The 27453-nt window shown below is 39.7% G+C and overlaps 1 protein-coding gene across 3 annotated transcripts in view; it reads left to right on the top strand.

Annotated features, from left to right (window-relative positions):
• The first annotated feature begins 316 nt into the window (after positions 1 to 316).
• Positions 317 to 27453, top strand: part of KDM3A (lysine demethylase 3A) — a 56817-nt gene continuing 29680 nt past the window's right edge. For 2 of the 3 annotated variants that reach the window (XR_005987787.1, XM_041754984.1), the window contains exons 1-10: positions 317 to 417; positions 1053 to 1268; positions 8370 to 8525; positions 9593 to 9703; positions 12923 to 13025; positions 13879 to 14003; positions 14256 to 14328; positions 14442 to 14530; positions 20758 to 20921; positions 22915 to 23429. Coding sequence is in view for 2 of the 3 variants with exons in the window: in XM_041754984.1 (XP_041610918.1) it covers positions 1083 to 1268; positions 8370 to 8525; positions 9593 to 9703; positions 12923 to 13025; positions 13879 to 14003; positions 14256 to 14328; positions 14442 to 14530; positions 20758 to 20921; positions 22915 to 23429 (1522 nt within the window). In the remaining variant the exon portion in view is untranslated. Of the gene's footprint in view, positions 418 to 462; positions 1269 to 8369; positions 8526 to 9592; positions 9704 to 12922; positions 13026 to 13878; positions 14004 to 14255; positions 14329 to 14441; positions 14531 to 20757; positions 20922 to 22914; positions 23430 to 27453 lie in introns of those variants that run through there. The other variant, XM_041754985.1, reaches the window with a different exon arrangement.

A 27453-nucleotide genomic window follows, 5' to 3' on the forward strand; every position in this document is an offset into this window, starting at 1 on the left:
AGTTTTCCTCTGGGCCCTAAAGTTGATAAGCGATTTCGCGGGACTCTTTTGCATACCGTAGGCAACAAACGGAAAGAATGGCTGTGGCGGAGGGATCTCTCGCTTACGCTCTGTGTACTTTAACCTAATGGGGGTCGTCCGGGAGTCGGAAGGGGGAGGGGAGAGGGAGGAGGCAGCCAAGGAATTGTTTTTTTCTCTCGCCCCGCCTGCGCCAGGCCGGCCAATGGCGGCGGGTTGTTTACCCAGGAGCCTCGCCCCGCTTCCTGGCCGGGGCCAATGAGCGGCGGAAGCGGCTCCGAGGGGGCGGACCCGAGAGGCTGTGCGTGTCTTGTGAGAGCTCTTGAACCAAGTCAGAGCTAGAGCTGGGCGGCTGGAAACGGCGGCCGCCGCCGGTGACTCAGGGAGGCAGGAGGCGGGGTAAGAGCGCCGCGGCCTCGGCTGAGGGGAGAGGAGGAAGAAAGATGAAGGCGCCGATCCCGCGGCCCCGCCGCCCCCGCGCCGCGGCGCAGGCCGGGGCGACGGACGCCCGGGGGTCGGCGGCCGGGAGAGCGCCGTGTCGGGGCGGGGCGGGGCGGCGGGGCAAGTGCGGAACCGCGGGCCGGCCCCTCCCGTGGGGCCGCCCGGGGCGGGGACGCGGCCGCCCCAGACGGGGCCCTCGCTTCGGGCCTTTTCTTTCCCGGAGTGGGGGGGCGGGGGGGGCAACACTTTAAAATCCACTTAGGCTGCAGATAATTCTCCCCTCACTCCCTCCTCGTTTAGGTTTAAGGTTTTGGGAAAGCGAAAGTTGGGAGAACGAGGGTCACGCGGCGGTTGGGCCCGTGTTTGCGGTGGGGGAGGGACCCGGGGGGCGGGGGAGGACGCCTGTGGAGATCGGGTGTTGGGTCCTCCCTCGCACCGGCCGCCGCCGCCGCCGCCGCCGCCTGGGGTCTCGTCAGCCGAGCGGGATTGGGACCCATCCGTCTGCCCCTCCGCCGCCGCTTCCCCCGCGTCCTCTTTTCCCGACCCCCTCCCACCGGCAGCCCCCACTGCATTTTGTTTTTGTATTTTTGCAGGGAGGAGCCCTTCCTGCAGGCGTGGAAACCATGGTGCTCACGCTCGGAGAAAGTTGGCCAGTATTGGTGGGGAAGCGATTCCTCAGTCTGTCCGCAGCCGACGGCGGCGACGGCGGCCACGACAGCTGGGACGTGGAGCGCGTCGCCGAGTGGCCCTGGGTCTCGGGGACCATTCGAGCCGTCTCCCACACCGACGTTACCAAGAAGGACCTGAAGGTAAAATCAGCTCCCGGGCCTCAGCTGTCGGACGTTTTGTAGTTACCTTGGTAACGAGACAGCCAGCGGGGGGCCCCCCCCTCTCCCCTTTTCTGAAAGGGCGATCAGAAAGTTGGCATCTGATCTGAAGGTGCAGAAAACGAGACCTTGAAAGTCTTTGAAATGGTTGTGTAGAACCGAGGTGTGTTTGGCCTACAGTTGCCTGTGTTTAATGACGGCCCTGGGGTTGCTCAGACACGCTTCGCTGTTGCCCGCTCTGTGCCCTAATAGGACTGTATGGTTACTCCTCCGAAGGGGGAGTATCGTGAATATTAAGATTGGTCAGGTAGATAGATGACGTGAGGAATCATTAAGAATTGATGGCTAGCGCTTTCGGGTGGTTGGTTGGTTTGTTTGTTCCTCTTAATTTCTTCGGCCAACTTGTTAAACTTTCAGACTTGTTGGAAATGAAGTGAATGAAGAGGGAGGAGCTTAGTTCTGTTTGGCATATTAGGGTGGGTACTTGTCCGTATACGGTGGGTCACGGTGGAAGTGGGTTCCAGGTCTTTTCTGTGAGGAGTCCGTAGGTAGGTGTGGGCTTTGACCATATATGGAGGGCAGGGGGTGGAGCCGACCCTTATATGGTGTGTTAGAGGAATGGCTTTGAAATATATTCCACTTTGGTGTTTGGGTGGAGGGAGAGAAACTAGTACAAGTGTGGACAGTGATTTTTAATCAAAATGACACTCAGAACCTTTTTCAGTTACATCTTTTCAAAAAGAGGTGGAATTCTAATTGCACTGTCTAATAGAAAATTTTTGGTGGCAAAGGATTGTCTGGGAACAACCAGTAAGGAAGCTAGCTATTCTACCAACAAAGACTCCTTTGTGCAAAAATAACTGGAGAAAGGTCCCTAACAAAGACTCCAAAGTGGTGATAACTTGAAGGAAGCCTGTTAGAACAGAAGAGATTTCCACCCTGGGTAGTGGATATGTTTCAGCATCTTCACTTGGTCATTACTGCTTTTTCTTGAAAACTATATTCAGATTGGGAGGAAGTTTTAGCATTGGCAGTTGAATACATGTTGATTTCTGACACATCATTCATTTGAACACTTGAAGGTGACAGTACATGCCAAAACCAGGTTTAGTCTGCAAAGGATTGTTGGAAAAGAATATGTATTCATACATTTTTAAAGTTTTCAGCTTGTGTTGTCTTCATATTGAAAAGGAGTGACTGTTGAGCACTTATCCATATGCCAGGTATCATACTGATGGCATACTTCCTAGCCATGATCTTATGAATCCTTACAGCAACTCTTCGGGAGTAGGTACTAATATTGCTGTATTTTACAGACAAAAATATCTGGCTTGGGGAGATTAAGTATCTTACCAAGGTCACATACCTAGAAATTGGCATAGCCTGTGTTCTCACCCAGGAGTTTTGTTACCACTATCTTTACCAGTATGCTCCCTGTGCCACAAAAGAACTCCTGTCATACACTGTGGAGTTTGGTTTTTCTCCTTTTCATTCTTCCCAGCAAATGGAGTTTTGTGGGCGAACCTATTTGCTTTAGGCTAATAATCTTTCTCCATAAAGTGGGCTTTGTGTACCAGATTTCAATCATAGTTGTTGTGGTTTATTTCACCTGCCAAGTAAAAATTTTTCTAGTGCATTTGTTTTTATCTGATTTGAATGGAAACAAGATTTGAGTCTTTAGTTCTTTGGCAGATGATGACAGACTAGGTGTTCTCTTCCCCAACAGGACCTAATTATAGACCTGTTGGATTAAGAAGGCAATCTAGGAGGTCCTTTTTGTGTATTCTTTTTAATTTCCACTTTTCTGCCACCCTCAGTCTTTGAGGTGGTGGTAATAACTCCCATTTGCAGAATGAGAAAAATAGATTTGGGAAAAAGAGTCTTGCCCAGATTTGCATAATTAGCTGCCCAGTGATGGAGGGAGAATTTGAATTTAGGTTTGGCTGTGTCTTTTCCATTGCACTAAGGTGCCTCACCTGATGATAAACAGGGATTTTCATTTCAAGAACAATTCTAACTGTAATTGATTTTTGCTTTACCTGCAGACTTTGAAATTCAGCCTTCATGTAAGGTGGAAATTACTTGATTTCTTTTATGTAGTCATGATTTATCATTACATTCCTTAATTGAGTAGTAGATGGTTTAAGTTTAAGGGCATATTGTATTAGCAAAAACATAGAATTTCAAAACTCTAGAACTAAATTGTGCTTGGGGAAATGCAGGCAGGAGCTAGTAACTTAAGACCATGCTTGCACTTGAGCTTAAGGTATTGAGTTTTTGAGGTTGGAGTGAGACTGGGGTCTAGATGAGTATAAATGAATACAATTCCAGTTGTATGCAACTGGTTTGGTGTTAGAAGTACACGTTTGTCTAGTTTGATTTGCTATTAGTTGAAGATGATGTAATGAGGCCAAGGCTTGTTAACTTTGTTTCACCTTGAGAGAGAGTTTATAACAAAGTCACTCACTGAGATACAGTATGTTTAGTTGTTGGTTACAGAGAGTCAAGGTGAAGACATAATGATGGTTAAGTGCTTATTATGTGGCACCTTATTTAATTCTGAAAAATATTCTAGATGATAAACCATATTTTTTAGTGTTAGAAAAAGAGGCTTGAAGAAGTTAAATAACTTGCCTAAGTTTGTCTCTAGATTTTAAACACCAGGCTTTTTAATATTCAGGTAGAGTGAGATTAAAGCACTGTCTTTAGTGGGCCTTTATATTCTTAGCACTTAGAACACTGCTTGGCATGTAGTGTTTGCTGAAGTATTTGGACGAATAAATGGAAGGAATCAAAATTATCCTACATTGAAAATCAGTTTTAGAAATAATCTGATGGAGCAGTGGCATCCTCTTTCCCTGGAATAACAGCAAATCTTTATTAGGTGTGGTTATTAGAACCTCTTTTTATCCTATTCTTTCTTCTTAAGAGTGAGACAAGGGTCTTCATTCATTTTGCATGCTGGAACTGTCTTTCTTCCCCAGCTTGTCTGTTTAGGTCTCTTCCAATTCCCTTTCCTTTGAACCAAACTTATCCTTGAGTCTTCTGCTCCTTCTTAGTCCTTAGGGATATCCCTAACTAGCACACGAGTAGTACTAGCCATTTCTGTGTACCATTTTCTGCTGTTAAAAATTTCCTTTTTGGCAATTGGGTGCCTTGACCAATGCCTAGCCTTTTCATCCCTGCATACAATTGGAATATGAATATTGATAGATTCTGTTGCCAGTCGAACCATGTAAAATGAGAAATTCCTAGCAGTGTAATAAAGTCTGTTTACCCCCATAATTGAATGCTACCCAGGTACCCCTGTTGTTCTTTTTATAGAAATTTTTGCATAAGAGCCTGGGGAGGGGGGTGTCCCTGGGATTTTAGATAAGTATTTTATTTCGGTGTAGGAAGACATAGAAACATAAATAATTTCCTCATTTGTGGAGACTGAAATAAGTGATAATCTATGTTATAGTTCTGGGCACAGAATAGATAAGTCATTAAAAACTTGACTAAAAACTATGCCATTCTGTAAGTGCCTGCTTTTAAACTTGGAAATATTTTACTTGGCATTTCTGATGGTTTTCCTAATCATATACTCAGATGAGATTAATGTATGTTAAGAGTGAGAGGTTTGAGATTAGCTTGATTAGATACAATATTTGTGTATTAAAAATTTTTTCTGTTGGGGAAAATTAACTTGAAATAATTAATTTGAAATATTCAACATTTAGTCCAGATATGTATAGGCTAATAAGTACACATTTACAAAATGTCCTATTAGAAGAATGGCAAGTTTGGAAATTGTAGGTAGCGAATCATAATCAACCGGCCTCTCTTTGGGCTTTGGAATCAGACAATATAAATAACATCTACTTTGTGTACCAAAGGAACATGGGGGGAATAATACAACTTATTTTTAATATTTTCTTTGTCTGAGAGTGAGCAAGAGAGAACATGAACAGAGGGAGAGGTAGAGAGAGAGGGAGCAGCATACTCTCTGCTGAGTGGGGAACCTGATGATGTGGGGCTCAATCCCAGGACTTGGGATCTTGACTCAGGGTCTGCAAAAGGCTAGTGCCTAACCAACTGAGCCACCCAGAGACCCAGGAATAATACAATTTAAATGAGAACTAGTGACATCAATAAGCTTGCAGAAGCTTGGTCAGGTCACTTTAGTTCCCCATAATTTGAATTTTTTTTATTGGTGTGCCTTTTGGAGGGGAATGGATCAGAGGGAGAAGGAGGGACAAAGAATATTAAGCAGATTCCACACCTAGTGCTTGAGCACAGCGTGGGGCTCCATCTCAAAACTCTGAGTTCTGGCAGCCCCAGTGGCACAGCGGTTTAGCGCAGCCTACAGCCTGGGGTGTGATCCTGGGAAGCCGGGATCAAGTCTCACATCGGGCTCCCTGCGTGGAGCCTGCTTCTCCCTCTGCCTGTGTCTCTGCCTGCCTCTCTCTCTTTCTGAATAAATAAATAAAAAATCTTTAAAACAAAAACAAAAACAAAAAAACCCCGAGTTCATGACCTGAGTCGAAATCAAGAGTCCAGTGCTTAACCCACTGAGCTACCCAGGCACCCCTGGTGTTCTTTTTATAGAAATTTTTGCTTAAGAGCCTTGCGGGGGGGGTGGGGGGGTCCCTTATAACCTCAGGCTTCAAGACACAAATGGGAGAGACATTTGTGGTTATGATAGGAAACTTTTGAAAGAATGAAGAGAGTTCACAACTTGTTGGTTTCATTATATTTTTTAAAAGTCACCTTTTTTAAAAGTCAAGTTAAAGTGAGTTTTTGACCGGTGGAATCTAATACTCTGAAGCCATAAACTAAGTTATTTTTAAGGAGCTAAACTTAATTTTTGAATTATTAAAAATTGGGATATAAAGAAGAAGGGGCTCTGTCTAAATTTTGGTTTAGGGTTGATCATAAGCTTTATAGAGATTTGATAAGAATTGTGATGTTGCTTAAGTTTGGGAAAGCTACTGAAGATTTCTTAATCCTTTACTTTTTTTTCCCCCCTCAATAGATATTGGATAATTTTATTTAGGATCTTCTCTCCCCCAACTGAACTGATACCCTGATAAATTAAGATTTGAATTACCATTGAAATCTTAAGACTGCCTAATCTCCTTGCCAGATACTTTATGTACCTTGTCTTAAAATTTTACCTAATGATTCAGTGAGAGGTAGGTGTTAGCACTTTCATTTTGTAGCTAGCAAAACTAGTTTCAAAGAACTTAGGTTTAAGCAAGGGTTCTTAACCTGGCATGCAGGCTAATTGGTTTTCTTTGTAATGCTACATATTTTATGTGGTTAAAATCATCCTAAAAAAGCTTCAGCATAGCTGGGATTCAAACCCAGATTTCTCTGGTGCTGTAGTTATATATGCTTATTCCTCTTATACCGCATTGATGGGAAAACTCATCTAAAGCTAGTTTGGGTTTGAGGTTGATGTGATATGGAGCAGAAAGACTATCTAATTTAGGGGAGCTATCATAAGACCTGTATTCTGTGACTGAGGAGGCAGGAAGATGAACAGTCTCTAAACTCTGTGAAGGACCATTTGATTGGGCGTAGTGATGGATGGAATGCACAGAACCAAGGAGAGCGTACACAGGGACTTGTCACATAATAGGTACTTACACATTTATATGGGTTCTGTGATAACTGCAAGATTAAAAAGCCTGCCGTACCAAGAAGATATGCATATTCTGAGAGAAAGTTACCTGAAAGGGACACAGATTTTACTGTTGGGGGAGAAGGATGGGTTTTAAATTTCATTGATTTTTTTAAAGATTGGTATTTATAAAGTCATAAAATTAGAGAAGATTTGGGATTAGGGCTAGTGGTATACCAGTTGGGAATGTCCTGCCTTCTAAATGTCTGAGAGTAACTGAAGGTAAGAGGCCAATTCAGAGAGGAAATTTATTCATTCAACAAGTATTTCAGTACTGACTGGGGACTGGATACTAGTGAAATACAAAGGTAAATAAAAACATATAGTTTGACCTATTAGAACTTACGTCAATCAGTTAGCCACAAATAAATAATACAAAGTGTGGGTACATGGTGAAGGAAAAGTATGGGGCTTTGAGTACATTTAACAAGGAGGAATTCTCTTTGGTGGGGAATGGAAGCTCTTTGGTTAGGGAAGGCTTCTTTGAGGAAAATATTTTTTGAGTTCTGCAGATGAATGGAAGTTAACTTATTTAAAGTTAAAGCTTGGAAAGGGAAGTGTGGTTGTCTATGAAATTATGAGAGCCTAACCCTAACCCTAACCCTCTTTAGTAAGAAATATTGAGGGAGTTTAGCTCTGGTGTCAGTTTATCAACTATTTGTTTCTATATTTAGCAAAGTAGACTTTGACTCCAAACTCCCAGTTTATTCAACTCAAAGGGATGTTGAGGATGTGCTGTCTTCTAGGCCTTGTAAGTCTGAATCCTATGCATACCAAAGGGATTCAAAACAAGGGATTATGGTGATGGGATGGTCTTCTTAAGCCCACAGTGTCATTTAGAATTACAATGACATGCAATAAGTAATTCTTTTAGGTTTCAAATTTCTTTCTTTTGATTCTCAAAGCCTGATGTCTAACATGTGTAAAAACTTTCTACATGGGGGTTCTTTGGCTTTCTACAAGTTACTTTTGAGGCAGAGACTGGCTTCCAAAAGCCTTGACTGCCGCTTCTCAAAGTGATTTGGGAACCAAAGCTTGATGGTTAGATTAACATGTCTGATTGGTTTATTGTGGACTGGGAAGGGAAGTAAGAGTGGGAAAGAGGGACAAAATATTCAGATAAAAGATTGAAGTAGAGGGGCGCCTGGGTGGCTCAGTAGGTTGAGTCTGCCTTCTGCTGGGGTCATGATTTCTGTGATCTCGGGGTCCCGGGATCGAGCCTCGCATAGGGCTCCCTGCTCAGTGGGGAGTCTACTTCTCTCCCTGGCCTCCCCGCCACCTTATAGTGTCTCTCTCTCAAATAAATAAAATCTTTAAAAAAAAGATTCAAGTAGAATAATGGTATAATTCAACTTTGGTATTTTTCATGTTTTTTTTTTTGTTAATTGAATCTGCTTTTTTTCACTTCTGTTTAGGTGTGTGTGGAGTTTGATGGGGAATCTTGGAGAAAGAGAAGATGGATAGAAGTCTATAGCCTTCTAAGGAGAGCATTTTTAGTAGAGCATAACTTGGTTTTGGCTGAACGAAAGTCTCCTGAAATTTCTGAACGAGTTGTTCAGTGGCCTGCAATAGTGAGTACAACTTGAGGTTATGAGACCAGGGATTTAATCCATTATGAGTGAAACAAGGGAAATGTATATGTAATGCCTGTATTTGGCCTCTGGAGAATAGTACAGATAAGGAATCTCCTGTTAGCCCTGCTAGGAACCCTGTAACTCTGTGCCTTTGACTTTTCAGCCCTCAGTTTCTTCACTTGAAGAATGGGGTTGGAGGTAATGTGGGGGAATGTCTAGGTCAGAGGTGAGAAACAATATATATGTATATGTATATTTGGATTGATTTTCATAACATTTTAAGAAAGTTTGAGTTAGTCATCTACTTTTAAAATATGGAAAGTATACCTTAAAATCTGGCTGTTGCCTAGCTCCTGTAGGTGTTGCCAGTCTTGGCCTCATGATCTCTAAGGTTCTCTCTGACTCATGATATTCTTTGGCTCTGAAAGTACTGGCAGTCAGTACATGATTATGCCATTTCCACATCATAAATCTGATGTAGTAGATAAGAGTGATCATAGTGTCTGGAGAGGACAATTCAGGTTTTGTGAGACATAGGGCATAACAGTAGAAGGGCAAGATTTAGACAGAAAGGCTAGGAAGGTGGCTGAAAGGCTGACCAGATTGTGAAGGGCCTAGCATACTGTGCTAGCAAAGTTAAGATTTTGCCCATGGGTGAGAAGAGCTGCTGGAGGTTTTTGAGTGGTATAGATTTTGGTTAAAGTTGTATTTTTCTCTTTGTATCCCTCTCTCCCCCAGCTATTAAGAATTTGCCAAAAACATGGCCCTATCTCCCCCAGAAAAAATGTATACACACAGTTTTTTGCATAAATTTTGGAGAAGTCATGTATCTCTGGACCCAGACCTATGTGTTAATGACTCCCAAATGTGTATCTGGTTTAAATGGTTTTGGATAAAAATTGTGTGATCGCGTTGTGGTTGCATAAGTAGTTGTTATTGAGATGCCAGCAGTAAATAAAATTAGTGGTTTTATCTCTTTCTGCACATGTGGAAAATTGCTAGTCACCATTTTCAGAATTATTCTGACAGCAGTTGTGATGTCAGACCCTTTTGTTTTGTTTTAGGTGTATAAGTCTCTGTTGGACAAAGCTGGTTTGGGATCCATAACCTCTATTCGCTTTCTGGGAGATCAACAAAGAGTATTTCTTTCTAAAGACCTTCTGAAGCCTATACAGGTAAAGCATAAAAAAAAATATTAACCTCTAAAGATAGAAATATAAATTTTTTAATATGAGAACTAAAAGTATTGACGTTGATTGCTCTAATTCTGATAAATACCTAACACAGAAATAGACCCATCTCATTAGCAGTTAGTTGTTAGACATTACCCTTTGGTGTTAGCCATTGGGGTTGGTATTGTCTATTTGGGATTGGAAGTTCAGAAGTAGTACAGTTGATGATCTGTATTTATATATGGAAACACCTAGATGATATGAAAATAATTTTTGAAAGATTGACTATCATTCACATGTATGGCAGTCATTATTTATGTATTGTATAATGTGGGAAGTTGCCTACTTGTTAGAATATATTTGTAACCCCCAAATCAGTTCTTAGGCACTTTCATGGTCATTCATAGACATTGGCAGAGTGGTAAAAAATTTGAGTTACCTGACATATGTTCCCAGCTGAAGTCAAATAAGGTGACATTCTGCTGGCTTGTTTCCTCTCTCATTCTGTAAACAAGTGTGGTTTATGAGGTCTATTTATTAGTGTTGAATTTTTGTGATTTTTTTTTTTTTTTTGGGTGGTGGTGGTGGTTTCACTGTACCAAGTATAGTGCTGAAGTGCTCTCTAGTGTTCCTAAGTGTAAGGTCAGGATGTGTCTTAGGGAGGAAATATATATGGTAAATAAGTTTCATTCAGCCATGAGTTACAATGCTATTGGTTGTGATTTCCAGGTTAATGATGCAGCAGTATATATTTAAATAATGTGTCTTCCACAGAAACACACTTAACACATGGTTGTGTATAGGTTGGTTAATGAAACTGTGACCAAGAGGCTCAAAGGAACCTAACCCTATTTTTCCACTAGGGGCAGTGGTTCACTATTCACTAATTCATTGTTTGTGGTGACTTAGTGAAACATAACTACCATAAATGATGAGAATTGAGATCACGTGCGTGTTTTTTCCAGTTGGCTTGCAAAACTCCCACCCTTTTCTGCATAACATTTAGGTTCTTGGGTCTTGCTTACATATGGTTATTTTCTTTAGGAAAATGTCTGAAGACCGGGAAGGAACACACAGATTATCTCTAGATTATTCCCTTGGGAATAATGTTGGTCATATAATAACATTTATCTTTTAGATGTAATTTATGAAACTTCATCCTTTTACCCACTTCCATTTGGTGACCTGTCTTGTTTCTGTGGACTGTACAAAACTTAAAGTCACTTATTTGTCATAAGGCAGTTCAGGGCCCATGGTCATTGCCATTGGTATGCCTGTATGGGAAAACCCAAAGCACTGGATTTTCCTCTACTTAAGTCTAATTTCTGTATCATGAAAGTTCTGAACCTTATTTTAATGTTTAACTAAATAGAACAAAGAAAGTGCTTTTGCTTCAGTTAATTTCAGGTGCAAGTTACCTTTGTGATGTTAGGTAGGAATATTGATATTTTTCCTAGCTTAAAAGAATGACTTGCTCTTAAGGACCAAAGAACATAGTGGAGGGGCTTTCGGATAACTTACTTTGCTTCATGAGAGTAGTTTTTACTTCTCACCATTGTTTTCTGGACAGTTCTGTTTCATATCTTTTGTGTGTCTAAACCTTTCAGTCAAAATTTCCTGAGGTTGAAAAGGCAAAATCTAGATCAGTTTTTATTTCTTCTCAGGGAGATGCACTGTGGCTATCCATGTGAATATACTATTAGTTGAGGAAGGTTATGTGTGCTCTTGACTTTTACTGATGATGATAGTGCCAAAATTTAGTGCATTCTCCTATATATATATATATATATATATATATATATATATATATATATATATATAATTATATCAGGGTTCTGCTGTATGAAACTGTGTTTAGGGATATGATTATTATAGTAGCATGCTTGCCCTAAAAAATGCACAGAGAACCTGAAAATCATTTAGCATATATAGAAGTTGGAATTGAAACTTAAGGTGTGTTCTTTGGATTGAATTTGAATTATTTATCTGTGGTTAAAAAAAAAGATAAAGTACTCAAGTCAGCTATCTGGCATTCAAACTCTCCAAGGTAGAGTAGAATTATTCTACCTTAAGAGCCATTTGTGGCTCTCCCCATTAATATGCTATTTCTTAGTAGGAATTAAAGCACACATTTACATTTTTTTTAAATTACAGCAGCATGAGGGAAAAAAAAACCCACACACGGGCCATTCTGATAATTAATGTTGAGCTCTTCTGAAGACCCTAGGTTAAGTCTAATGTTATTTGGCATAAGAAATGCATTTTTCCAGCATAGCATCTTTTTTTTTTTTTTTTTAAGATTTTATTTATTCATGAGAGAGAGAGAGAGACCGAGACACAGGCAGAGGGAAAAGCAGGCTCCATCAGGGAGCCCAATGTGGGACTCAATCCTGGGTCTCCAGGATCAGGCCCTGGGCTGAAGGTGGCCGTAAACCGCTGAGCCACCAGGTCTGCCCCCAGCATAGCATCTCTAAAGCACTATTCTTCCCAGTGGGAGAAATGGATGAACCATTTTTGAGCACTATGTATCCATTTCACAGTAGCACAAAAGCCTTAAAGGCCTGGTATTAGAAGGGCTTCTGTGCTATATAGCTTGTGTTTGGCAGGCTATTCGTATTAACAGTCTCTGTATACATTTATCATAAGTTAGTGTGTGCACAAGGCCAAAAGACTATGGGACTGTGCCCAAAATGGAGCTCTTGCCAAAAACTGAGTGTTTCAAAACTGGTTTGCTGAAAACCTAGGCTGTTCATTCAGGTTTTGTCCCTTCCCATCCCCCCTTTACCATTTGTAAATAAGAATGCATTTGGAATGCATTTCTAGTCAGGTTAAATCAATCTGTGTCAAGTGATTCATTAAAAACAATTTCAGTGAATTTACACTACATAACTGTGTTTTTATGTATGTGTTTTCTGTCCCTGGGAATTCTCATGAGTTGACCAGCTAGTTTGTTTTCTTATATTTCCATAGTCAAAGTTGTGTTGTATTTAAAATTGTGCTTTGAGCCACTCTTAGTATTTGTCATCCTCTTAGCTTAGGGTGACTCCACTTTAGTCTCCCTTACATCTACTGTTTGACCTATTAATAAGTTCATTGGAGTTGCAGTGGTTTGGTGCCATCAAATGGCTAATGACAGTATTTAACATTAAGCTGATTGAAGCATTCAGTAGAATTTAAACGACTCTTTGTTACCTTAAAATATAACGATCTTCCATTTTTCAGGATGTAAACAATCTTCGACTTTCCCTTATGGATAATCAGAATGTCAGTAAAGAATTTCAAGCTTTGATTGTGAAACATTTGGATGAAAGCCATCTTTTACAAGGTATGGAGTTTATTTTTTGGTGATAGTTTATGAGTTGACCAATGGTTAGCTTTGTAAGAAGCTGCATTTGAGTCCTCATTCTCCTATTGAGATTTCTAATTTTTTGGAGATTCCTTTTACTTTCCGCATGCAACTAGATGATTGATGAACTTTATTTTAAAGCATCTGAAATTTGGAAAGCTCAGGACTCATGTGTAAACTAGTAAGGTAGATATTTAAAAAGCTCGGCTGTATTTTGACATGGAATTTGATGTGTTTGAAATTTCAGTCTTATAAAACTGGTAAAACACGAATTTGGTACTGCTGATCTCCCTTATACTGTTACTGAATTTCCTGGTCAATTTCACAGTCACATAAGTATTTTATAAGACTTAGCAGTTCTGGGATCCCTGGGTGGCGCAGCGGTTTAACGCCGGCCTTTGGCCCAGGGCGCGATCCTGGAGACCCAGGATCGAATCCCACGTCGGGCTCCCGGTGCATGGAGCCTGCTTCTCCCTCTGCCTGTGTCTCTGCCTCTCTCTCTCTCTCTCTCTCTCTGTGTGACTGTCATAAATAAATAAATAAATAAATAAATAAATAAATAAATAAAGACTTAGCAGTTCTGTTGGGGTTCCTGAATTTGGATCCCCTAAAACTCTGCACAGGACAGTGAAGGCTCAGTGAGTTATCTGGTACTACTTGGTCTTATACAAATGCTGGAATAAATATATTGCTACTTTTTACTCCATTTTTCTATTAATTTACCTAAAAGTTTAAAATTAAAAGTTTCTTCTAGCTTTTTGCTGAAAATGTTGTCTTCTCATGTTTATAGCAATATCTTTTAATGTTTATTGTTGTCTACTTTTTTTTTTAGGTGACAAAAACTTAGTTGGTTCAGAAGTAAAAATATATAGCTTGGACCCATCTACTCAGTGGTTTTCTGCAACCATTGTAAATGGAAACCCAGCGTCGAAAACTCTGCAAGTCAACTGTGAGGAGGTAAAAGATGATGCTAATTGCATGTAAGATAACTTGACAGAAAGAGAATTATAAAAAAGAATTATATCTTATAGGATCTAAAGCAGTTCTATTATCTTGATATTAAAATATTAGAGTAGAAAAAAGAAATGCAGTGATTGTTTTTAAAAGAAATTATTTTTAAGAAGCTTCCTTGTATGTTAACAGCTCATTTCTGGTATGTTTCTGAGCATTTTTAAGTTTTCTAGTATCTTTGTTTTATTTATTTTTAAGATTCCAGCACTGAAAATTGTTGATCCATCACTGATTCATGTTGAAGTTGTACATGATAACTTTGTGACATGTGGTAAGATATATTATTTGATTAAAGCCTTTGTTCTCCTTCCTATCTTTCATCTTTCTCCTTTTCATGTTAAGAAAAATAGGGAAGCCAACCTACCTATTTTTTAAATATTCTAGGTAATTCTACAAGAATCGGAACTGTAAAACGCAAGTCTTCTGAAAATAATGGAAGCCTAGTTTCCAAACAAGCAAAATCTTGCTCTGAGGTAACCTGATTAATGTTTGTCACTTGTGTAGTTTCCTTAACTCTAACGGTGTGTGGCCAGCTTTGTTAGTGTTTATAGAATTCTCTTCTGTGCTCTTCTTTGCTATCTTGTCTACTCTTTGCTGGTTCCAGATCTTGGCCATAATTTCTACACTCATGCAGATGGAGATAATATAAGTTTCTGATCAACTATTTTTTTGTGTAAAACATGTTTTATTTTTTGATAATGCTGAAAATTCTCAATAGATTTGACAATTTCACCCATAAGAAGTGTTTTTGAGGTAAACTGAGTTGTGTTATCTAAGTAGAAGAAAGCCTGGCATGAGTGGAGGGGGAGGAACCTTAGAAATCTGAGTAGGTATTGAAATAGGACTCCCTTTTCTCAGTAATAGAGAGGTTTGATTGATAATTTATGACAGGTTAAACAAACATACTAGTTTTTTAAAGGAAGTGGTTGGTTTGCCATTACTAATTTCTGCCCAGAACAGGATAGGTTTGTATGAATCCCACTGTGAATTCAAGTATTGGATTTAATTCTATTCTGAAGTGATTAGGATTTAGATCAAGAAACTTTTTTTTTTTTAATTTTTATTTATTTACAATAGTCACACAGAGAGAGAGAGAGAGAGAGAGAGAGGGGGGGGGGCAGACACATAGGCAGAGGGAGAAGCAGGCTCCATGCACCGGGAGCCCGACGTGGGATTCGATCCCGGGTCTCCAGGACCGCGCCCTGAGCCAAAGGCAGGCGCCAAACCGCTGCGCCACCCAGGGATCCCTAGATCAAGAAACTTAAGGCTTTTAGGTGGGTTGAATCCTTAGGGCCTATTACAATACAGATAAGTTTTTTTACATCTTAGATATCCAGATGCACTTGTGAAACAGTGACAAAAACACTTTTAGGATGCTCTGCTCCAGGCTGAAGTTGAGAATTTTAAAACTGATCAAGTTGGTGTTAAGATTGTTGGAAGCACTTTAGAGGGAACTTTGGAGTCTGTGGGAATAAGGCAAGGAGAAATGGTGTGGGAATGGGCCAGAGTCAGTTAAGGAACCTAAGGTTCTGGATCAGAGCAGACTGGACTGCAACATCAACTAGAACCAAAGTAAGCACCGTGCTACGCAAATATATATGAATCTGAGTGGGTAGGATAATTGGCTTTCCTGCGTCTTAAGCCTCTGTATAGGCAACAGGAACTTTGTCACTTGACTAAAAACTTTGTAAAGTGTGTAGGCCTGACCTCAGGTGGTTCAGGAAAGAATAAAGAGGTTATTACTTGAAATTAATATTACTACTTTCATTTTTACCTTAACAAGGGAGAAATAATATAGTAGGAACTGTAAAGTGAAGATGTCAAGTAAGTGATTCTTGTGTCTTGGAGTTAAGCTCACAGAGAATATTTTCATGTAATCCACAGTATCAGATGCTGAGAAACAGTCGAGTAAGAACTTGTTAGGTTTTGACATCGGATAAATTGTTAGCGATCTTGAGTAGAGGTAATAAAGCCCAATTTGGAGAAGTTGATTGGGTGTATCCTGTCATGAAAAATGCATCAGTTTAAATAGTTGGTGAGATGAAAAGGAGAACCACATGACATATTGAGGAGGGGGCCAGAGAATAGAAAATGGCATCCTGATGGATCATTGAAGAATCATCCTAGGGTATAGTGTGTCCTAGGGTATAGGCAGGACTGGGGTCAGGGAAACTCCTATGGAAGAAGGTGCCAGTTCTTCACAATGACAAGTTTATCAGTGATGGGACACATAATTGAGCAAATAAATGTATAGCCTTCCAAGAGGCATGGATATAATGTAGTAATATATACAGTTATGAGTGAACCCCTCTGCTTGACTCATACTCTTCAAGGGCAGGGAGCATGTCTTTTTGATCTCTTATCATTTTGTCCAGCTCGGTAGGTTTGTCTGCCACTGAACTGATTATTGGGCGGGCACAGTACAGGCTATTTTTGAAAAAAGCCTAAACTGGCTAGGAGATAAGTTCCCATAACCTATTTGAGCCTTATTTCTGCATCTAAAATGAGAAAGTAAATTTGATGTTTTAAAAATGTTTCAGCTCTTAAACTGTGTACTAGTCAAATTGTTATTCTCAGGATGTTGAGATGGTAGATTTGGCTGGAGATGGGTATTGGGATTTTTTGAAATTCTTTTTATTGTTACTGTAAAGGTTATACTTTATACTGCATTTATTTGTCAAATAAAGATTCTCACATAAAACAGTTACTCTCATTTTAAAATTTTTAGTTAACATAAAAAAACAGAAAAGGAAAAGAAAATTGCTTACAGTCAGACTTTTCACAGACTTTCACTCTTCACATTTTGGAATACCTGTCTTCTTCCTGCCCCCCCCCCCCCCCCAGGTTTTTCCTGTATAACCATGGAGGCCTTTTAAAAAAATACAAACTAAAAACTATACTTTTTATAGCCTCCATGATTCCAGTATGTTGTGAGTATTTTTCCATATTAGTAAATGTTCTTTTTTATCCTGGGTGGTTCTAGTAATCAGGCGAATTTTGGAAATGCTGGTTGGGGCTAGATTCAATAGCACTAGAGAGGTAAAGGAAGAGGTAGGGAAGGAAAATTCATTTAAATATGGGAGTGAAAGGTGAGTACAGTAACATACTTGGCACACCTCACTATTTGCACTTCCCAGATGTGTTGGACTGGCACGGAGTTTGCTTTTAGGGTGGTCTTTGGAAGGCAGGTGTTTGGGATTAGGTAGATAAGATTCTTAATTGCCTTGGTGAATACTTTTGTGTAGAATAAACCTGTTTGCCAGTAACATTGGTTCCTTGAAGGTCTTCTCTGCCTAGCAGACTATTCCTCAGAGTTAGGATGTTGCTTGGTTAATTGAGAGAGTCTGCTGAGTAGTGTGAGCCAGCAGTATCTTTTTTAGAATACCATCATACACTCAATTATATTATCTCCGTCTGCTGGCAGGGAGGAACTATTGCCATGACTGGTATAGAAGACCTTCAGGGAAAACTCTTCAGGTAAGAAGAAACCTTGACCCTTGGCAAGTCAGAGGCCAGTGCAGCGGTGTGCACATGAAGATGGGTTTTGGAATTGGAGCCCTATCCTTGTTGAGCTAACTCTTAGAAATTTCTAGAGTGATATATCTTGTTTCTAAAAGGAAAAGCATGCCAAGTTACACTACTTGTAACACATGGTGACTGACTGAGACAGTTTTTGTATTTTTCTGCTTTGAGTCAGCTAATCTATGTGCCAGGCAATGTGGTAAAGCACAGCTCCATAAAGTATGCTTCATTATTTTCATTTTACAGTTGAGAAAGCTGAACTTAGGGAGAGTTTAAATAATGTGCTAGGAAGTGTCAGAAACCAGATTCCAACCAAGGTCTGCCACCAAAGCCCAGTACTCTTAAGCACTGTGCTGGTGTTGCTACTCCTCTCTAAATCTTCTTGGTATGTATGGTGAGTCACCATTGTAAAAACCACAGATTCCTACTTCCTTCCCTCTATCCTTCCATCCATCTTTCCAACAAATATTTATTGAATATGAAATATATGGTAGACATTGGTGAGCATTATTGTCTGGCTCTTGACATAGGACTGACATAGCTATTTTGAAATATTAAGTGCTAAGAGCATTCATTCATTCATGCTTTCTGCCAGTCTTGCGCATCTGTTATGTGCCTTGCTTTATAAGGTATAGCAGTGGACACAAGCAAGGTCTGCCCATAGGAGTTTACGAATCATTGTGAGGAGGTTAACAATAAGAAAAGTAATTTAAAGCATAAGTGCAGCATCATGATGCAATGACAGATATAAACATAGTAATATGATAAAGATAAGGGGATGCCTTGGGGGTCATTCGTTTGGAAACTGTAATCAGAGATTGTGTGAGGAGGTGACAGTAGAGCAAATTTGAGTGAAGGGATGGAACCAACCAACCACACGAAAACTGTCCAGAGAGGGAATAGCAAATACAGAGGTGCAGGCCAAAAGAGTTTAGACCATCTGAAGACCAGGAAGGAAGCTGATATAGTTGAAGCACTGTGAACAAGTAGAATGAGATGAGTGGAGATGGTTGGCGGGGACCAGACCACATAGAATTCTTGTAGGCAATGGAGTGCCATGATCTGATTGATTTATGTTTTTATAAAGATTGCTCTGTGTTAGAATACATTTTGGGTAAGAGACAGAACATTTAGGTAGAAATGGAAGGAAGTCAGGCCAGTTAGGAGACTCATGGTAGTCTACAGGGAAATTGGTGGTAGTGGTAGCATGGAAAGAAATTGGCTAGATTCCATAATTATTTTGGAAATAGAGGCAGGATTTACTCTTTCATTGATTGGCTATAGGAAATTAGATGAAGGAATTTTTGACTCCAGCTCAATCGCTGTTGTGCAGAATAAAAATTTATACAGTCTGAATTTCTTGAGTATGTTACTCTAGGTTTGCCATCAAAATTTCTTGAGTAGGTTACTCTCAGGAAAGTAATTTAAGAAAAGGTATTGTATGTATTAGTGGATCAATTTTAAACATACTTCAGAACAAGGAAGGTGACATGAGGGAAGATGCTTGGTGAAAGTGAGTCTTTAGGAAGCATTTTGAAAGGACTTGGCAATTCAGTTTTTGAAAGGTAATCATTTTATAGGTGATTACCAGAATTCTAAAACAGTCAAAAAGGACTTTAGGACTAAACCTCTCTAATTTTCTCAGCTTAAGGATTAGGAAACTGAGTCCCAGAGAGCTAAAGTTGACCATCCCAAGGATATTCTTGGAATAGCCAAAGTCTCCCCCTCAAAAATATTTTTCTGGAGAACACTAGGTTAATATTTAACAAAAAAAAACATTTTTTTTTTTAAAGATTTTATTGACTTACTCATGAGAGGCAGAGAGAGAGAGAGAGAGAGAGAGAGAGAGAGAGAGGCAGAGACACAGGCAGAGAGAGAAGCAGGCTCCATGCGGGGATCCCGATGTGGAACTTGATCCTGGGACTCCAGGATCACGCCCTGAGCTGAAGGCATATGTTCAACTGCTGAGCCACCCAGGCATCCTAATATTTAACCAAAATCGAGTTGATTAAAATAATATGTAATATGATGGTTCTGTATTTTAAAATAGTTTGAAGCTATACCAAAACTTTGGTAGTGATGAACTAAATTCTTATTTTTCAGATACATTTATTTAGCATACACTAGGCAGTCTTTTCAAGGCTTCCAAAGTTAAATGAGAAAAAGATTCTTAAGTAGACTACATATAAATATATTCGGAATTATGAAGTTTTAAAAACTTACTAAGTTTTTAGGTCAGGTTCTACCTCAAATTTTAGAAACTAATTCCGGGAAGATGAAGAAACTTTGAAGATTCTTCAAGTTTATTTGTTGGTAAGATAAATGTAAAGGTCATTGTGAAATGAAAGAGTTACAGTTGGGAAGGGGCACAAGTTTTAAAGTTTAAGCATGTACAAAGAGGCTGGTGAAGAGGGGGAATGATTTCCCTTGGTTGAGCTGAAAACTACCCATATAGAGTTGAGTTTTAGCCTCTTCCTTCTTTTCACTTAATGGGAAGTTTAGTTTTGTGGTGTAAACTGGGAAGAAACAGGTCCATTATTTATATTTTTGTGAAGATAAAACTATGACAAGAGAAGGTGTACCAGGTCTGTCCCATAGGCTCGTCATGACTTGATATTGTTTGCAGCTTGGGATGGTCTTTGTGACTTGAAGAGCCATAGAGGATCAAGAACCATGTTCTCTATTGCATTGTAAAGGCTTATCTTGGTACATAGTGGGCACCACTCCCTGCAGGAGTCCTAGTGGTCTGGTCTGCCAGCCTGTGCAGTGGGTACATGGTAGACACTCAAGTAGTGCTATACTGGAATCGTGTGAAGCTGCTACCACCTGAAGATGGTCAGTTGAAAACACACTTTTGTGCATTGTATTATTAAAATAATTGCCACCTGGCTGCATTTTCCTGCCATAGTGATTCAGAGGTCTGTAAAAGATCAGCTGATGATCTTTCATGAGAAAACTCAAGTTTTGTGAAAAGCTGGCATGATTTATTTAACTGCCTTCAGATAGAAATCCTTAATTTTGTGATTTATTGCTTATTTTACTGTTCTGCTCTTATTTGGAAATGATACTGTGCTTGTTTTGTACTAAACCAAGCCAATATGTTTGAATTTTGCTAGGACTTCATAGTTCCCCAACTAGGGACTTTCCTTTGAGTATCTTTTGGTTTGGTATCTTTTAGGCCTCTCCCAGTGTGTGTCCTGTACAGTCTGTTCCCACAACAGTTTTTAAGGAGATACTGCTTGGCTGTACTGCAGCAACTCCACCTAGTAAGGACCCAAGGCAGCAGAGCACTCCCCAGGCTGCCAACTCTCCACCTAACCTTGGAGCAAAAATTCCTCAAGGGTAAGTAAAGCTGTGTATTAAAGATGTTTAATCATAATATAATAAGAGGAAAATGATTTTAGCTATGGTTCATCGTGTCTGAGCTTAACATTGCTTAGGTGGCAAGGCTTAGCCTGTATTTGGTGTTTCATTGAGAATTAGTATATTTGGTGTAATGATCTGCCATTTATCACATCTCAGGTTGTCCAGGGAGGTTTTTCAGTAGAGTTTTCAAATTGGTCAGGTGCCTTCAGCGGTAAAAAGGGTGATAGGCATACAGAGCAACGTGAAAATGTTTTTTAAAAATTGAAGATGTGAGGAAAGAGCAACTTCCTTGACTTGATAAAATGAGAATAGTCCATTGAAATACTGTAGACAGTTGTAGAATAAATGTCTGCTATAATGAAAAGGGAGCAGATTGGTTGTATGTAAAAGATTGAGGTCAATGAGATTGTGGAGAACAGGGAGACATGGTGATAGTGAGTGGTTCTTACCAGTCCAGACCTCAAATATAGATGAGAAACATGGTGGTAGAGAAAATAAATCCTAGATGAGGATGTGGTAGCCATAGGAAGACTAGTTTACTAATTTATAGGTGAAGAAAATGAATAAAAAATGTAACATGTAACCAGAGACTTGAAGTGGCTACAAGGTTACAGAGACCAGAGTTTTAAGGGAAGACTCTCTCAGGAGGAGTGGTGGCCTGGCCAGGCAGTTGATAAAGGCTTAAGATGCAGGTCAGAGAGACAATGATATTAGAAAGGTGGGTTTTAAGAGCACTTCAGTGAGCGTGGGAAGAGTAGCTGGGCACATTGCTTCACTGGGAGGAAAGTGGGCTGTCTGGGATGGGCACAAAAGCAGTCAGACGGAAGGAGGAGCAGTCTTCAGAGTAGAAAGAAGAAACAGTAAGAAGTACAGTGTTCCCAAATCTAATGTGAGTACTTTTATTTTTTAATTATATATATATATATATAATTACATATATATATATATATATAATTACATATATATATATATGTAGTTGGGAGTTCAGTTTGCCAACATAGAGGATAACACCCAGTGCTCATCCCATCAGGTGCCCTCCGTAGTGCCCATCACCCAGTCACCCCAACCCCTCCACCCCCACCTGCCCTTCCACTACCCCTTGCTCATTTCTCAGAGTTAGGAGTATTTCCCACTCCTTTCTCCTTTATTCCCTTTCACTGTTTTTTATATTCCCCAAATGAATGAGACCATAGAATGTTTGTCCTTCTCCGATTGACTTGCTTAATGTGAGTACTTTAAATGAAGAAATTCTTGGGGCACCTGGCTGGCTTAGTCGATGGGGCATGAGACTCTTGATCTCAGGGTCATTAGTTCAAGCCCCAAGTTGGGCATAGGGCTTACTTAAAAATACATATTTTTTTCTTTTCAAGGATGAAATCCTTTATTAGAGGCATGGGAAAAAAACTTCAGTTTGAATTTCAGAGAAACAAAAATTCTTTAAGGATGCCCCCTATTAAGGTATTAAGGGGATGGGAAGAATATCAGATTATTCTATGAACAAGCAAGTGATCAGTTGGCTTTTCAGGTGCTTTGGGTCCTGATCCACTAAGCAAACAAGAATGAAATTATCCAGTGTCGGGGCTGGTAACATGTTGTTTGTAGCCGGACCAGGTTTTATGCTGCTGGTGGTTTTGGCTCCATATTATACTCAGTTTGTTTTGAGGGAAAGCTAAGGTTCATTATGCTGTAATATATAGAACTAACTTGAAGTAGTTCAGGATTTATAAGAACATACAAATAGGATTTATGGTTATATTTTTCTGAGTGTTGAAGACATTTTTACAGAGCCATTACTGATTATTTTTAACTCCAACTCACAGGACTCTGTCCTGTGTTCTCTCATAACATAAGCAATTTATTCCCCCTTCATATTGGTTGCCTTAGGATACCAAGCAATTGTTCTTGAAAGATAGAGGAGAGGTAAAAGAGACCTAGATGCTAGTTTTCCATTTTCCATACTCTGTTTCAGATGTCATAAACAGATTTTACCAGAAGAACTTTCTTCCTGTCTGAATACAAAGCCTGAAATACTGAGAACAAAACCAGATGTCTGCAAAGTAGGATTGCTGTCTTCAAAGTTCCCTCAGATTGGAACAGGAGACTTAAAACCCCTTAGTGAACCAAAAGATAACTGTACCCAGCTGAAGACCAACACTGATAAGGAAAACAAATTGGAATCTGTTTCTCAGTCATCAACTGGCCTTCCTAAGGAGGGCGTACCTACAAAGCCTTCTACAGCAGAATTGGAAATTGCCAGTACACCTGAACTACAGAAGCACCTAGAGTATGCACCTTCTACATCTGATGTCCTTTCAAATAAGCCAGAAGAGAAAGCTGGTGTTGTTAGTAACAGCCCTCATAGTTGTGTGGAAAAGAAGATAGAACCTTCAACTTTAGGATGCCGGTCACAGACTTTGAAGGAATCTTCAGTAAAAATAGATAATGAAAGCTGTTGTACAAGAAGCAACAATAAAATCCAGAATGGTGAGTGTTTCTACATGTTTTTATTGGTAAAAGGTAAGAGATGGTAGTGGGTACGTATGTATTTTCTTACCTTATGAGAAAATAATATGAAAATGACTATAGAAAAAGTTCATACAGGGGCAACTGAGTGGCTCAGGTGGTTAAGTGGCCAACTCTTGATTTTGGCTCAGGTCATGATCTTGGGGTCTGGGGATTGAGTCCCATCTTGGGCCTCTTGCTCAGTGGGGAATCTACTTGAGGATTCTCTCTCTCCCTCTGCCTCTCTCCTGGCTTGTGCACACTCACTTGCTCTCTCTCATAAGTAAATAAATCTTTAAAAACAACAACAAAAAAGAAAGTTCAGGGATCCCTGGGTGGCGCAGTGGTTTGGCGCCTGCCTTTGGCCCAGGGCGCGATCCTGGAGACCTAGGATCGAATCCCACGTCGGGCTCCCGGTGCATGGAGCTGCTTCTCCCTCTGCCTATGTCTCTGCCTCTCTCTCTCTCTGTGTGACTATCATAAATAAATTAAAAAAAAAAAAAAAAAAAAAAAGAACGTACAATTGGAAAAGTTCAAAGGAGAATGTAACATCCCCAATCTCCTCAGAAATGATTACTGTTAATATCTTGGTGTACCTGGTTCCATGTATATTAGAATTACAGATAAACTATTACACAAATGCATTTATACCAATAATTTTACCCAGTGAATTAGTGTAGGTGTCTATCAACATTTTAAAGGCTTCAAGGAAAAAAAAAAAAAGGCTTCAAGGATTCCATTATATATGTGTTTATCAGATGACTTAATCGGTTCCTATTAGTTGGGTAACTAGGTGGTTCCCAGTTTCTGGCTGTAAGAAATAATTTTAAACAAAATCTAAAGTTACCTGATGATTATTTTATCTTTAGCTTATCACTGATTTTTGTGTGATAGAAGAGCTGGAGGGGCATCTGGGTGGACCAGTCGGTTAAGCTTCCGACTCTTGATTTTGGCTCAGGTCATGATCTCAGGGTCGTGAAATTGAGCTCTGTGTCAGGATCCACACTGGGCATGAAGCTTGTCTGGGATTCTCCCTCTCCCTCTGCCCTTCCCACGCCCCTTCATTCCCTCCCCTATCTAAAAAAAAAAAAAGGAGAAGGAGGGAGAAGGAGGAAGAAGGAAGAAGAAGGAAGAAAGAAGAAGGAGAAAAGACAGAAGAGATGAAAGAGATGATTGCAGGTAGTTCAGATCTGCAGATTATTTTTTTGTCAAAGAGAATTATGCCACCACCTCTAGAAAAGGGGTTTTTGGTTAAAGATTTTAAAGACAGTGCTGAAACACCAGGTACAGTTTCTTTGTCTAAGGGGAAGTCCTACTGCAGCCACAATTTAAAAAATATGTACAAGCATGCCTCATTTTTATTGTGCTTTGTAGAAACTGCATTTTTTGCAGATTGAAGGTTTGTGGCAACTCTGTCCAGCAAGTCTGCTGGCACCATTTTCCCAACAATATTTGCTCACTTGTAGTCTCTATGTCACATGTTAGTAATCCTTGTGATATTTCAGACTTTTTCATTTTCATTACATTTGTTCTGGTGATTTGTGATCTGTGATCTTTATGTTACTGTTGTAACTATTTTGGGGCATGACAAACTGCCCCCATAAAAGATGTCAAACAGCTGATAAATGTTGCATTTGTTCTGACTACTGCTTCACCAACCAATCATTTCCTCATCTCCCTCTCCTCAAGGCTGCCTCTTCTCTGAGATGCAAAAATACTGAAATTAGGCCAATTAATAACCCCACAATGGCTTCTAAGTGTTCAAGTGAAAGGAATTTCAGGTCTCTCACTTTAAATCAAAAGTTAGAAATGATTAGGCTTAGTGAGGAAGATGTGTCGAAAGCTAAGATAAAGCTAGGCCTGTCATGCCAGTTAGCCAAGCTGTGAATCCAAAATAAAAATTCTGGAAGGAAATTAAGAGTACTCATGAACACATGAATAATAAGAAAGTAGGACAGCTTTATTGCTGATTTGGAGACAATTTAGTGGTCTGGATGGAAGAGCAACCAGCTCCAACATTCTCTTAAGCCAGAGCCTAGTCTAGAGCAAGGCCATTACTCTCATCAGTTCTATGAAGGCTAAGAGGTGTGAGGAAACTGCAGAAAAGTTTGAAGCTATCAGAGGTTGGTTCCTGAGGTTAAGGAATGAAGCACCTCCATAACATAAAAGTGCAAGATGAAGCAGCAAGTGCGAATGTAGAAGCTGCAGCAAGTTAGCCAAAAGATCTAGCTAAGATAATTAATCAAGGTGCCTATACTACATGGCAGATTGGAAGAAGATGCCATCTATGACTTTCATGGCTAGGGAGGAGAAGTCAATACCTGGCTTCAAAGAACAGGCTGACTCTTGTTGGGGACTAATGTAGCTGGTGACTTTAAGGTGAAGCCAGTGCTCATTTACCATTCTGAAAATCCTAAGGCCTTTAGGTTATGCTAAATCCACTCTGTCTGTGTCTATAAATGGAACAACAAAGCCTGTATGACAGCACATTTGTTTATAACATGGTTTACTGAATATTTTAAGCCCACTGTTGAGGCCTACTGCTCAGAAAAAATAAATTCCTTTCAAAATATCACTGCTCACTGACAATGCACCTCTCCACCCAAGAGCTCTGATAGAGATGGACAAGATTAATGTTTTCATCCCGGCTAATGCAGCAGCAGTTCTGCAGCCCATGGATCAAGGAATAATTTTGACTCTCAAATTTATTTAAGAAATACATTTTGTAAGGCTACCATAGATAACGTTTTTCTGATGGATCCCAGACTGTTAGACACTTAGTAGACTGCAGTATAGTGTCAGTATAACTTTTATATGCATCGGGAAACCAAAAAATTCATTTGATTAGCTCTGCTGTGATACTTGCTTTTTTGAGGTGGTCTGGAACCACACCTGCTGTGTATCCTCAAGGTATGTCTGTACCCTTTAGAGAAAATGGTACACTGTATTTCATACTGCTTCTGTCAAGTTTGAGGATTCATTCCACTGCTGGTAGTTAACAGGAGTTCTCCTATTAGAATTAGTAGAACTAAATGGCTTCGGTATGTCAAAAGGTTCAGAGCTATTACAATTTAAAAATACCTTTTGATAATTGTTAGTTGTGTGGGAAAATTAGCATGGATTTTGATAGCTTTTAAAAAATTTAATAAAAAACACTATGCACTTGAATAAGTAGGAAACGAATGTATCCACAATTTAGCTTTTACTTTAGACCTCTGAAGCTAGAGAGAAAATGGATGGATTTGACTCTTGGCCTTTGGATGCGGAGTTGGAGGAGTAGGAAAACCTGTCTTTGCCTAGTGATACTTCTAGCCCAGCTTCTATGTTCTTGGGCTTAAGTTGATAGGGCTGTTAATTTGCATAAAATTAATTGCATAAGATTATACTGTTCCTCTTGAATTATATAACTTCCCCCAAAAAGTGAATATTCATAACCATATTTCTGTTCTATTTTTTGTTCTTTTTGAGTCATCAGGCCTTACATTCAGCTAGTTTTTGAGGCAAATTACTTTAATATTATGTAAAGAAATAGTAAAAATTCTATATCGATAAGCACATTTAGACATATAAATGAGTTACGGAGTCTCTCTTTGTCTTACTTAATATGTTGTACAAGTATGCACCAGTTAAAGTGATTTTTAGAGAAATTAAAAACCTAGTTAAATATCCTGGTGCATGTTATTTACGAGGAGCACAGTAAATAGCATGGTTGAGGAGTGAGTGTGATCAGGGTTTCTGTACTGTGTCCACTGGTACTGCTTGTAGGTATGGAAAGATTCGACTGGAAGCTATTCTGTCCCCTGTGACCTTCTCCAGTTAGGGGCTAGAAAACAAAAGCAGACTAAGTCGAAGAACAGCTGCGTTTTTTTCTTTTAGGTAGATGTGTGACTCCTCAGAAGTTGGCATTGCTTTTTTTCCCTTGGCTGTACTCCAAGTTGTGAGAATCATTGATTGGGTCAACTATTGCTCTCTTCACTGAAGAGCTAGCTTTAGGTAGTTCAGCTTG

The sequence above is a fragment of the Vulpes lagopus genome, chromosome 5, assembly GCF_018345385.1.
Source record: "Vulpes lagopus strain Blue_001 chromosome 5, ASM1834538v1, whole genome shotgun sequence".
Lineage (NCBI taxonomy): Eukaryota > Metazoa > Chordata > Mammalia > Carnivora > Canidae > Vulpes > Vulpes lagopus.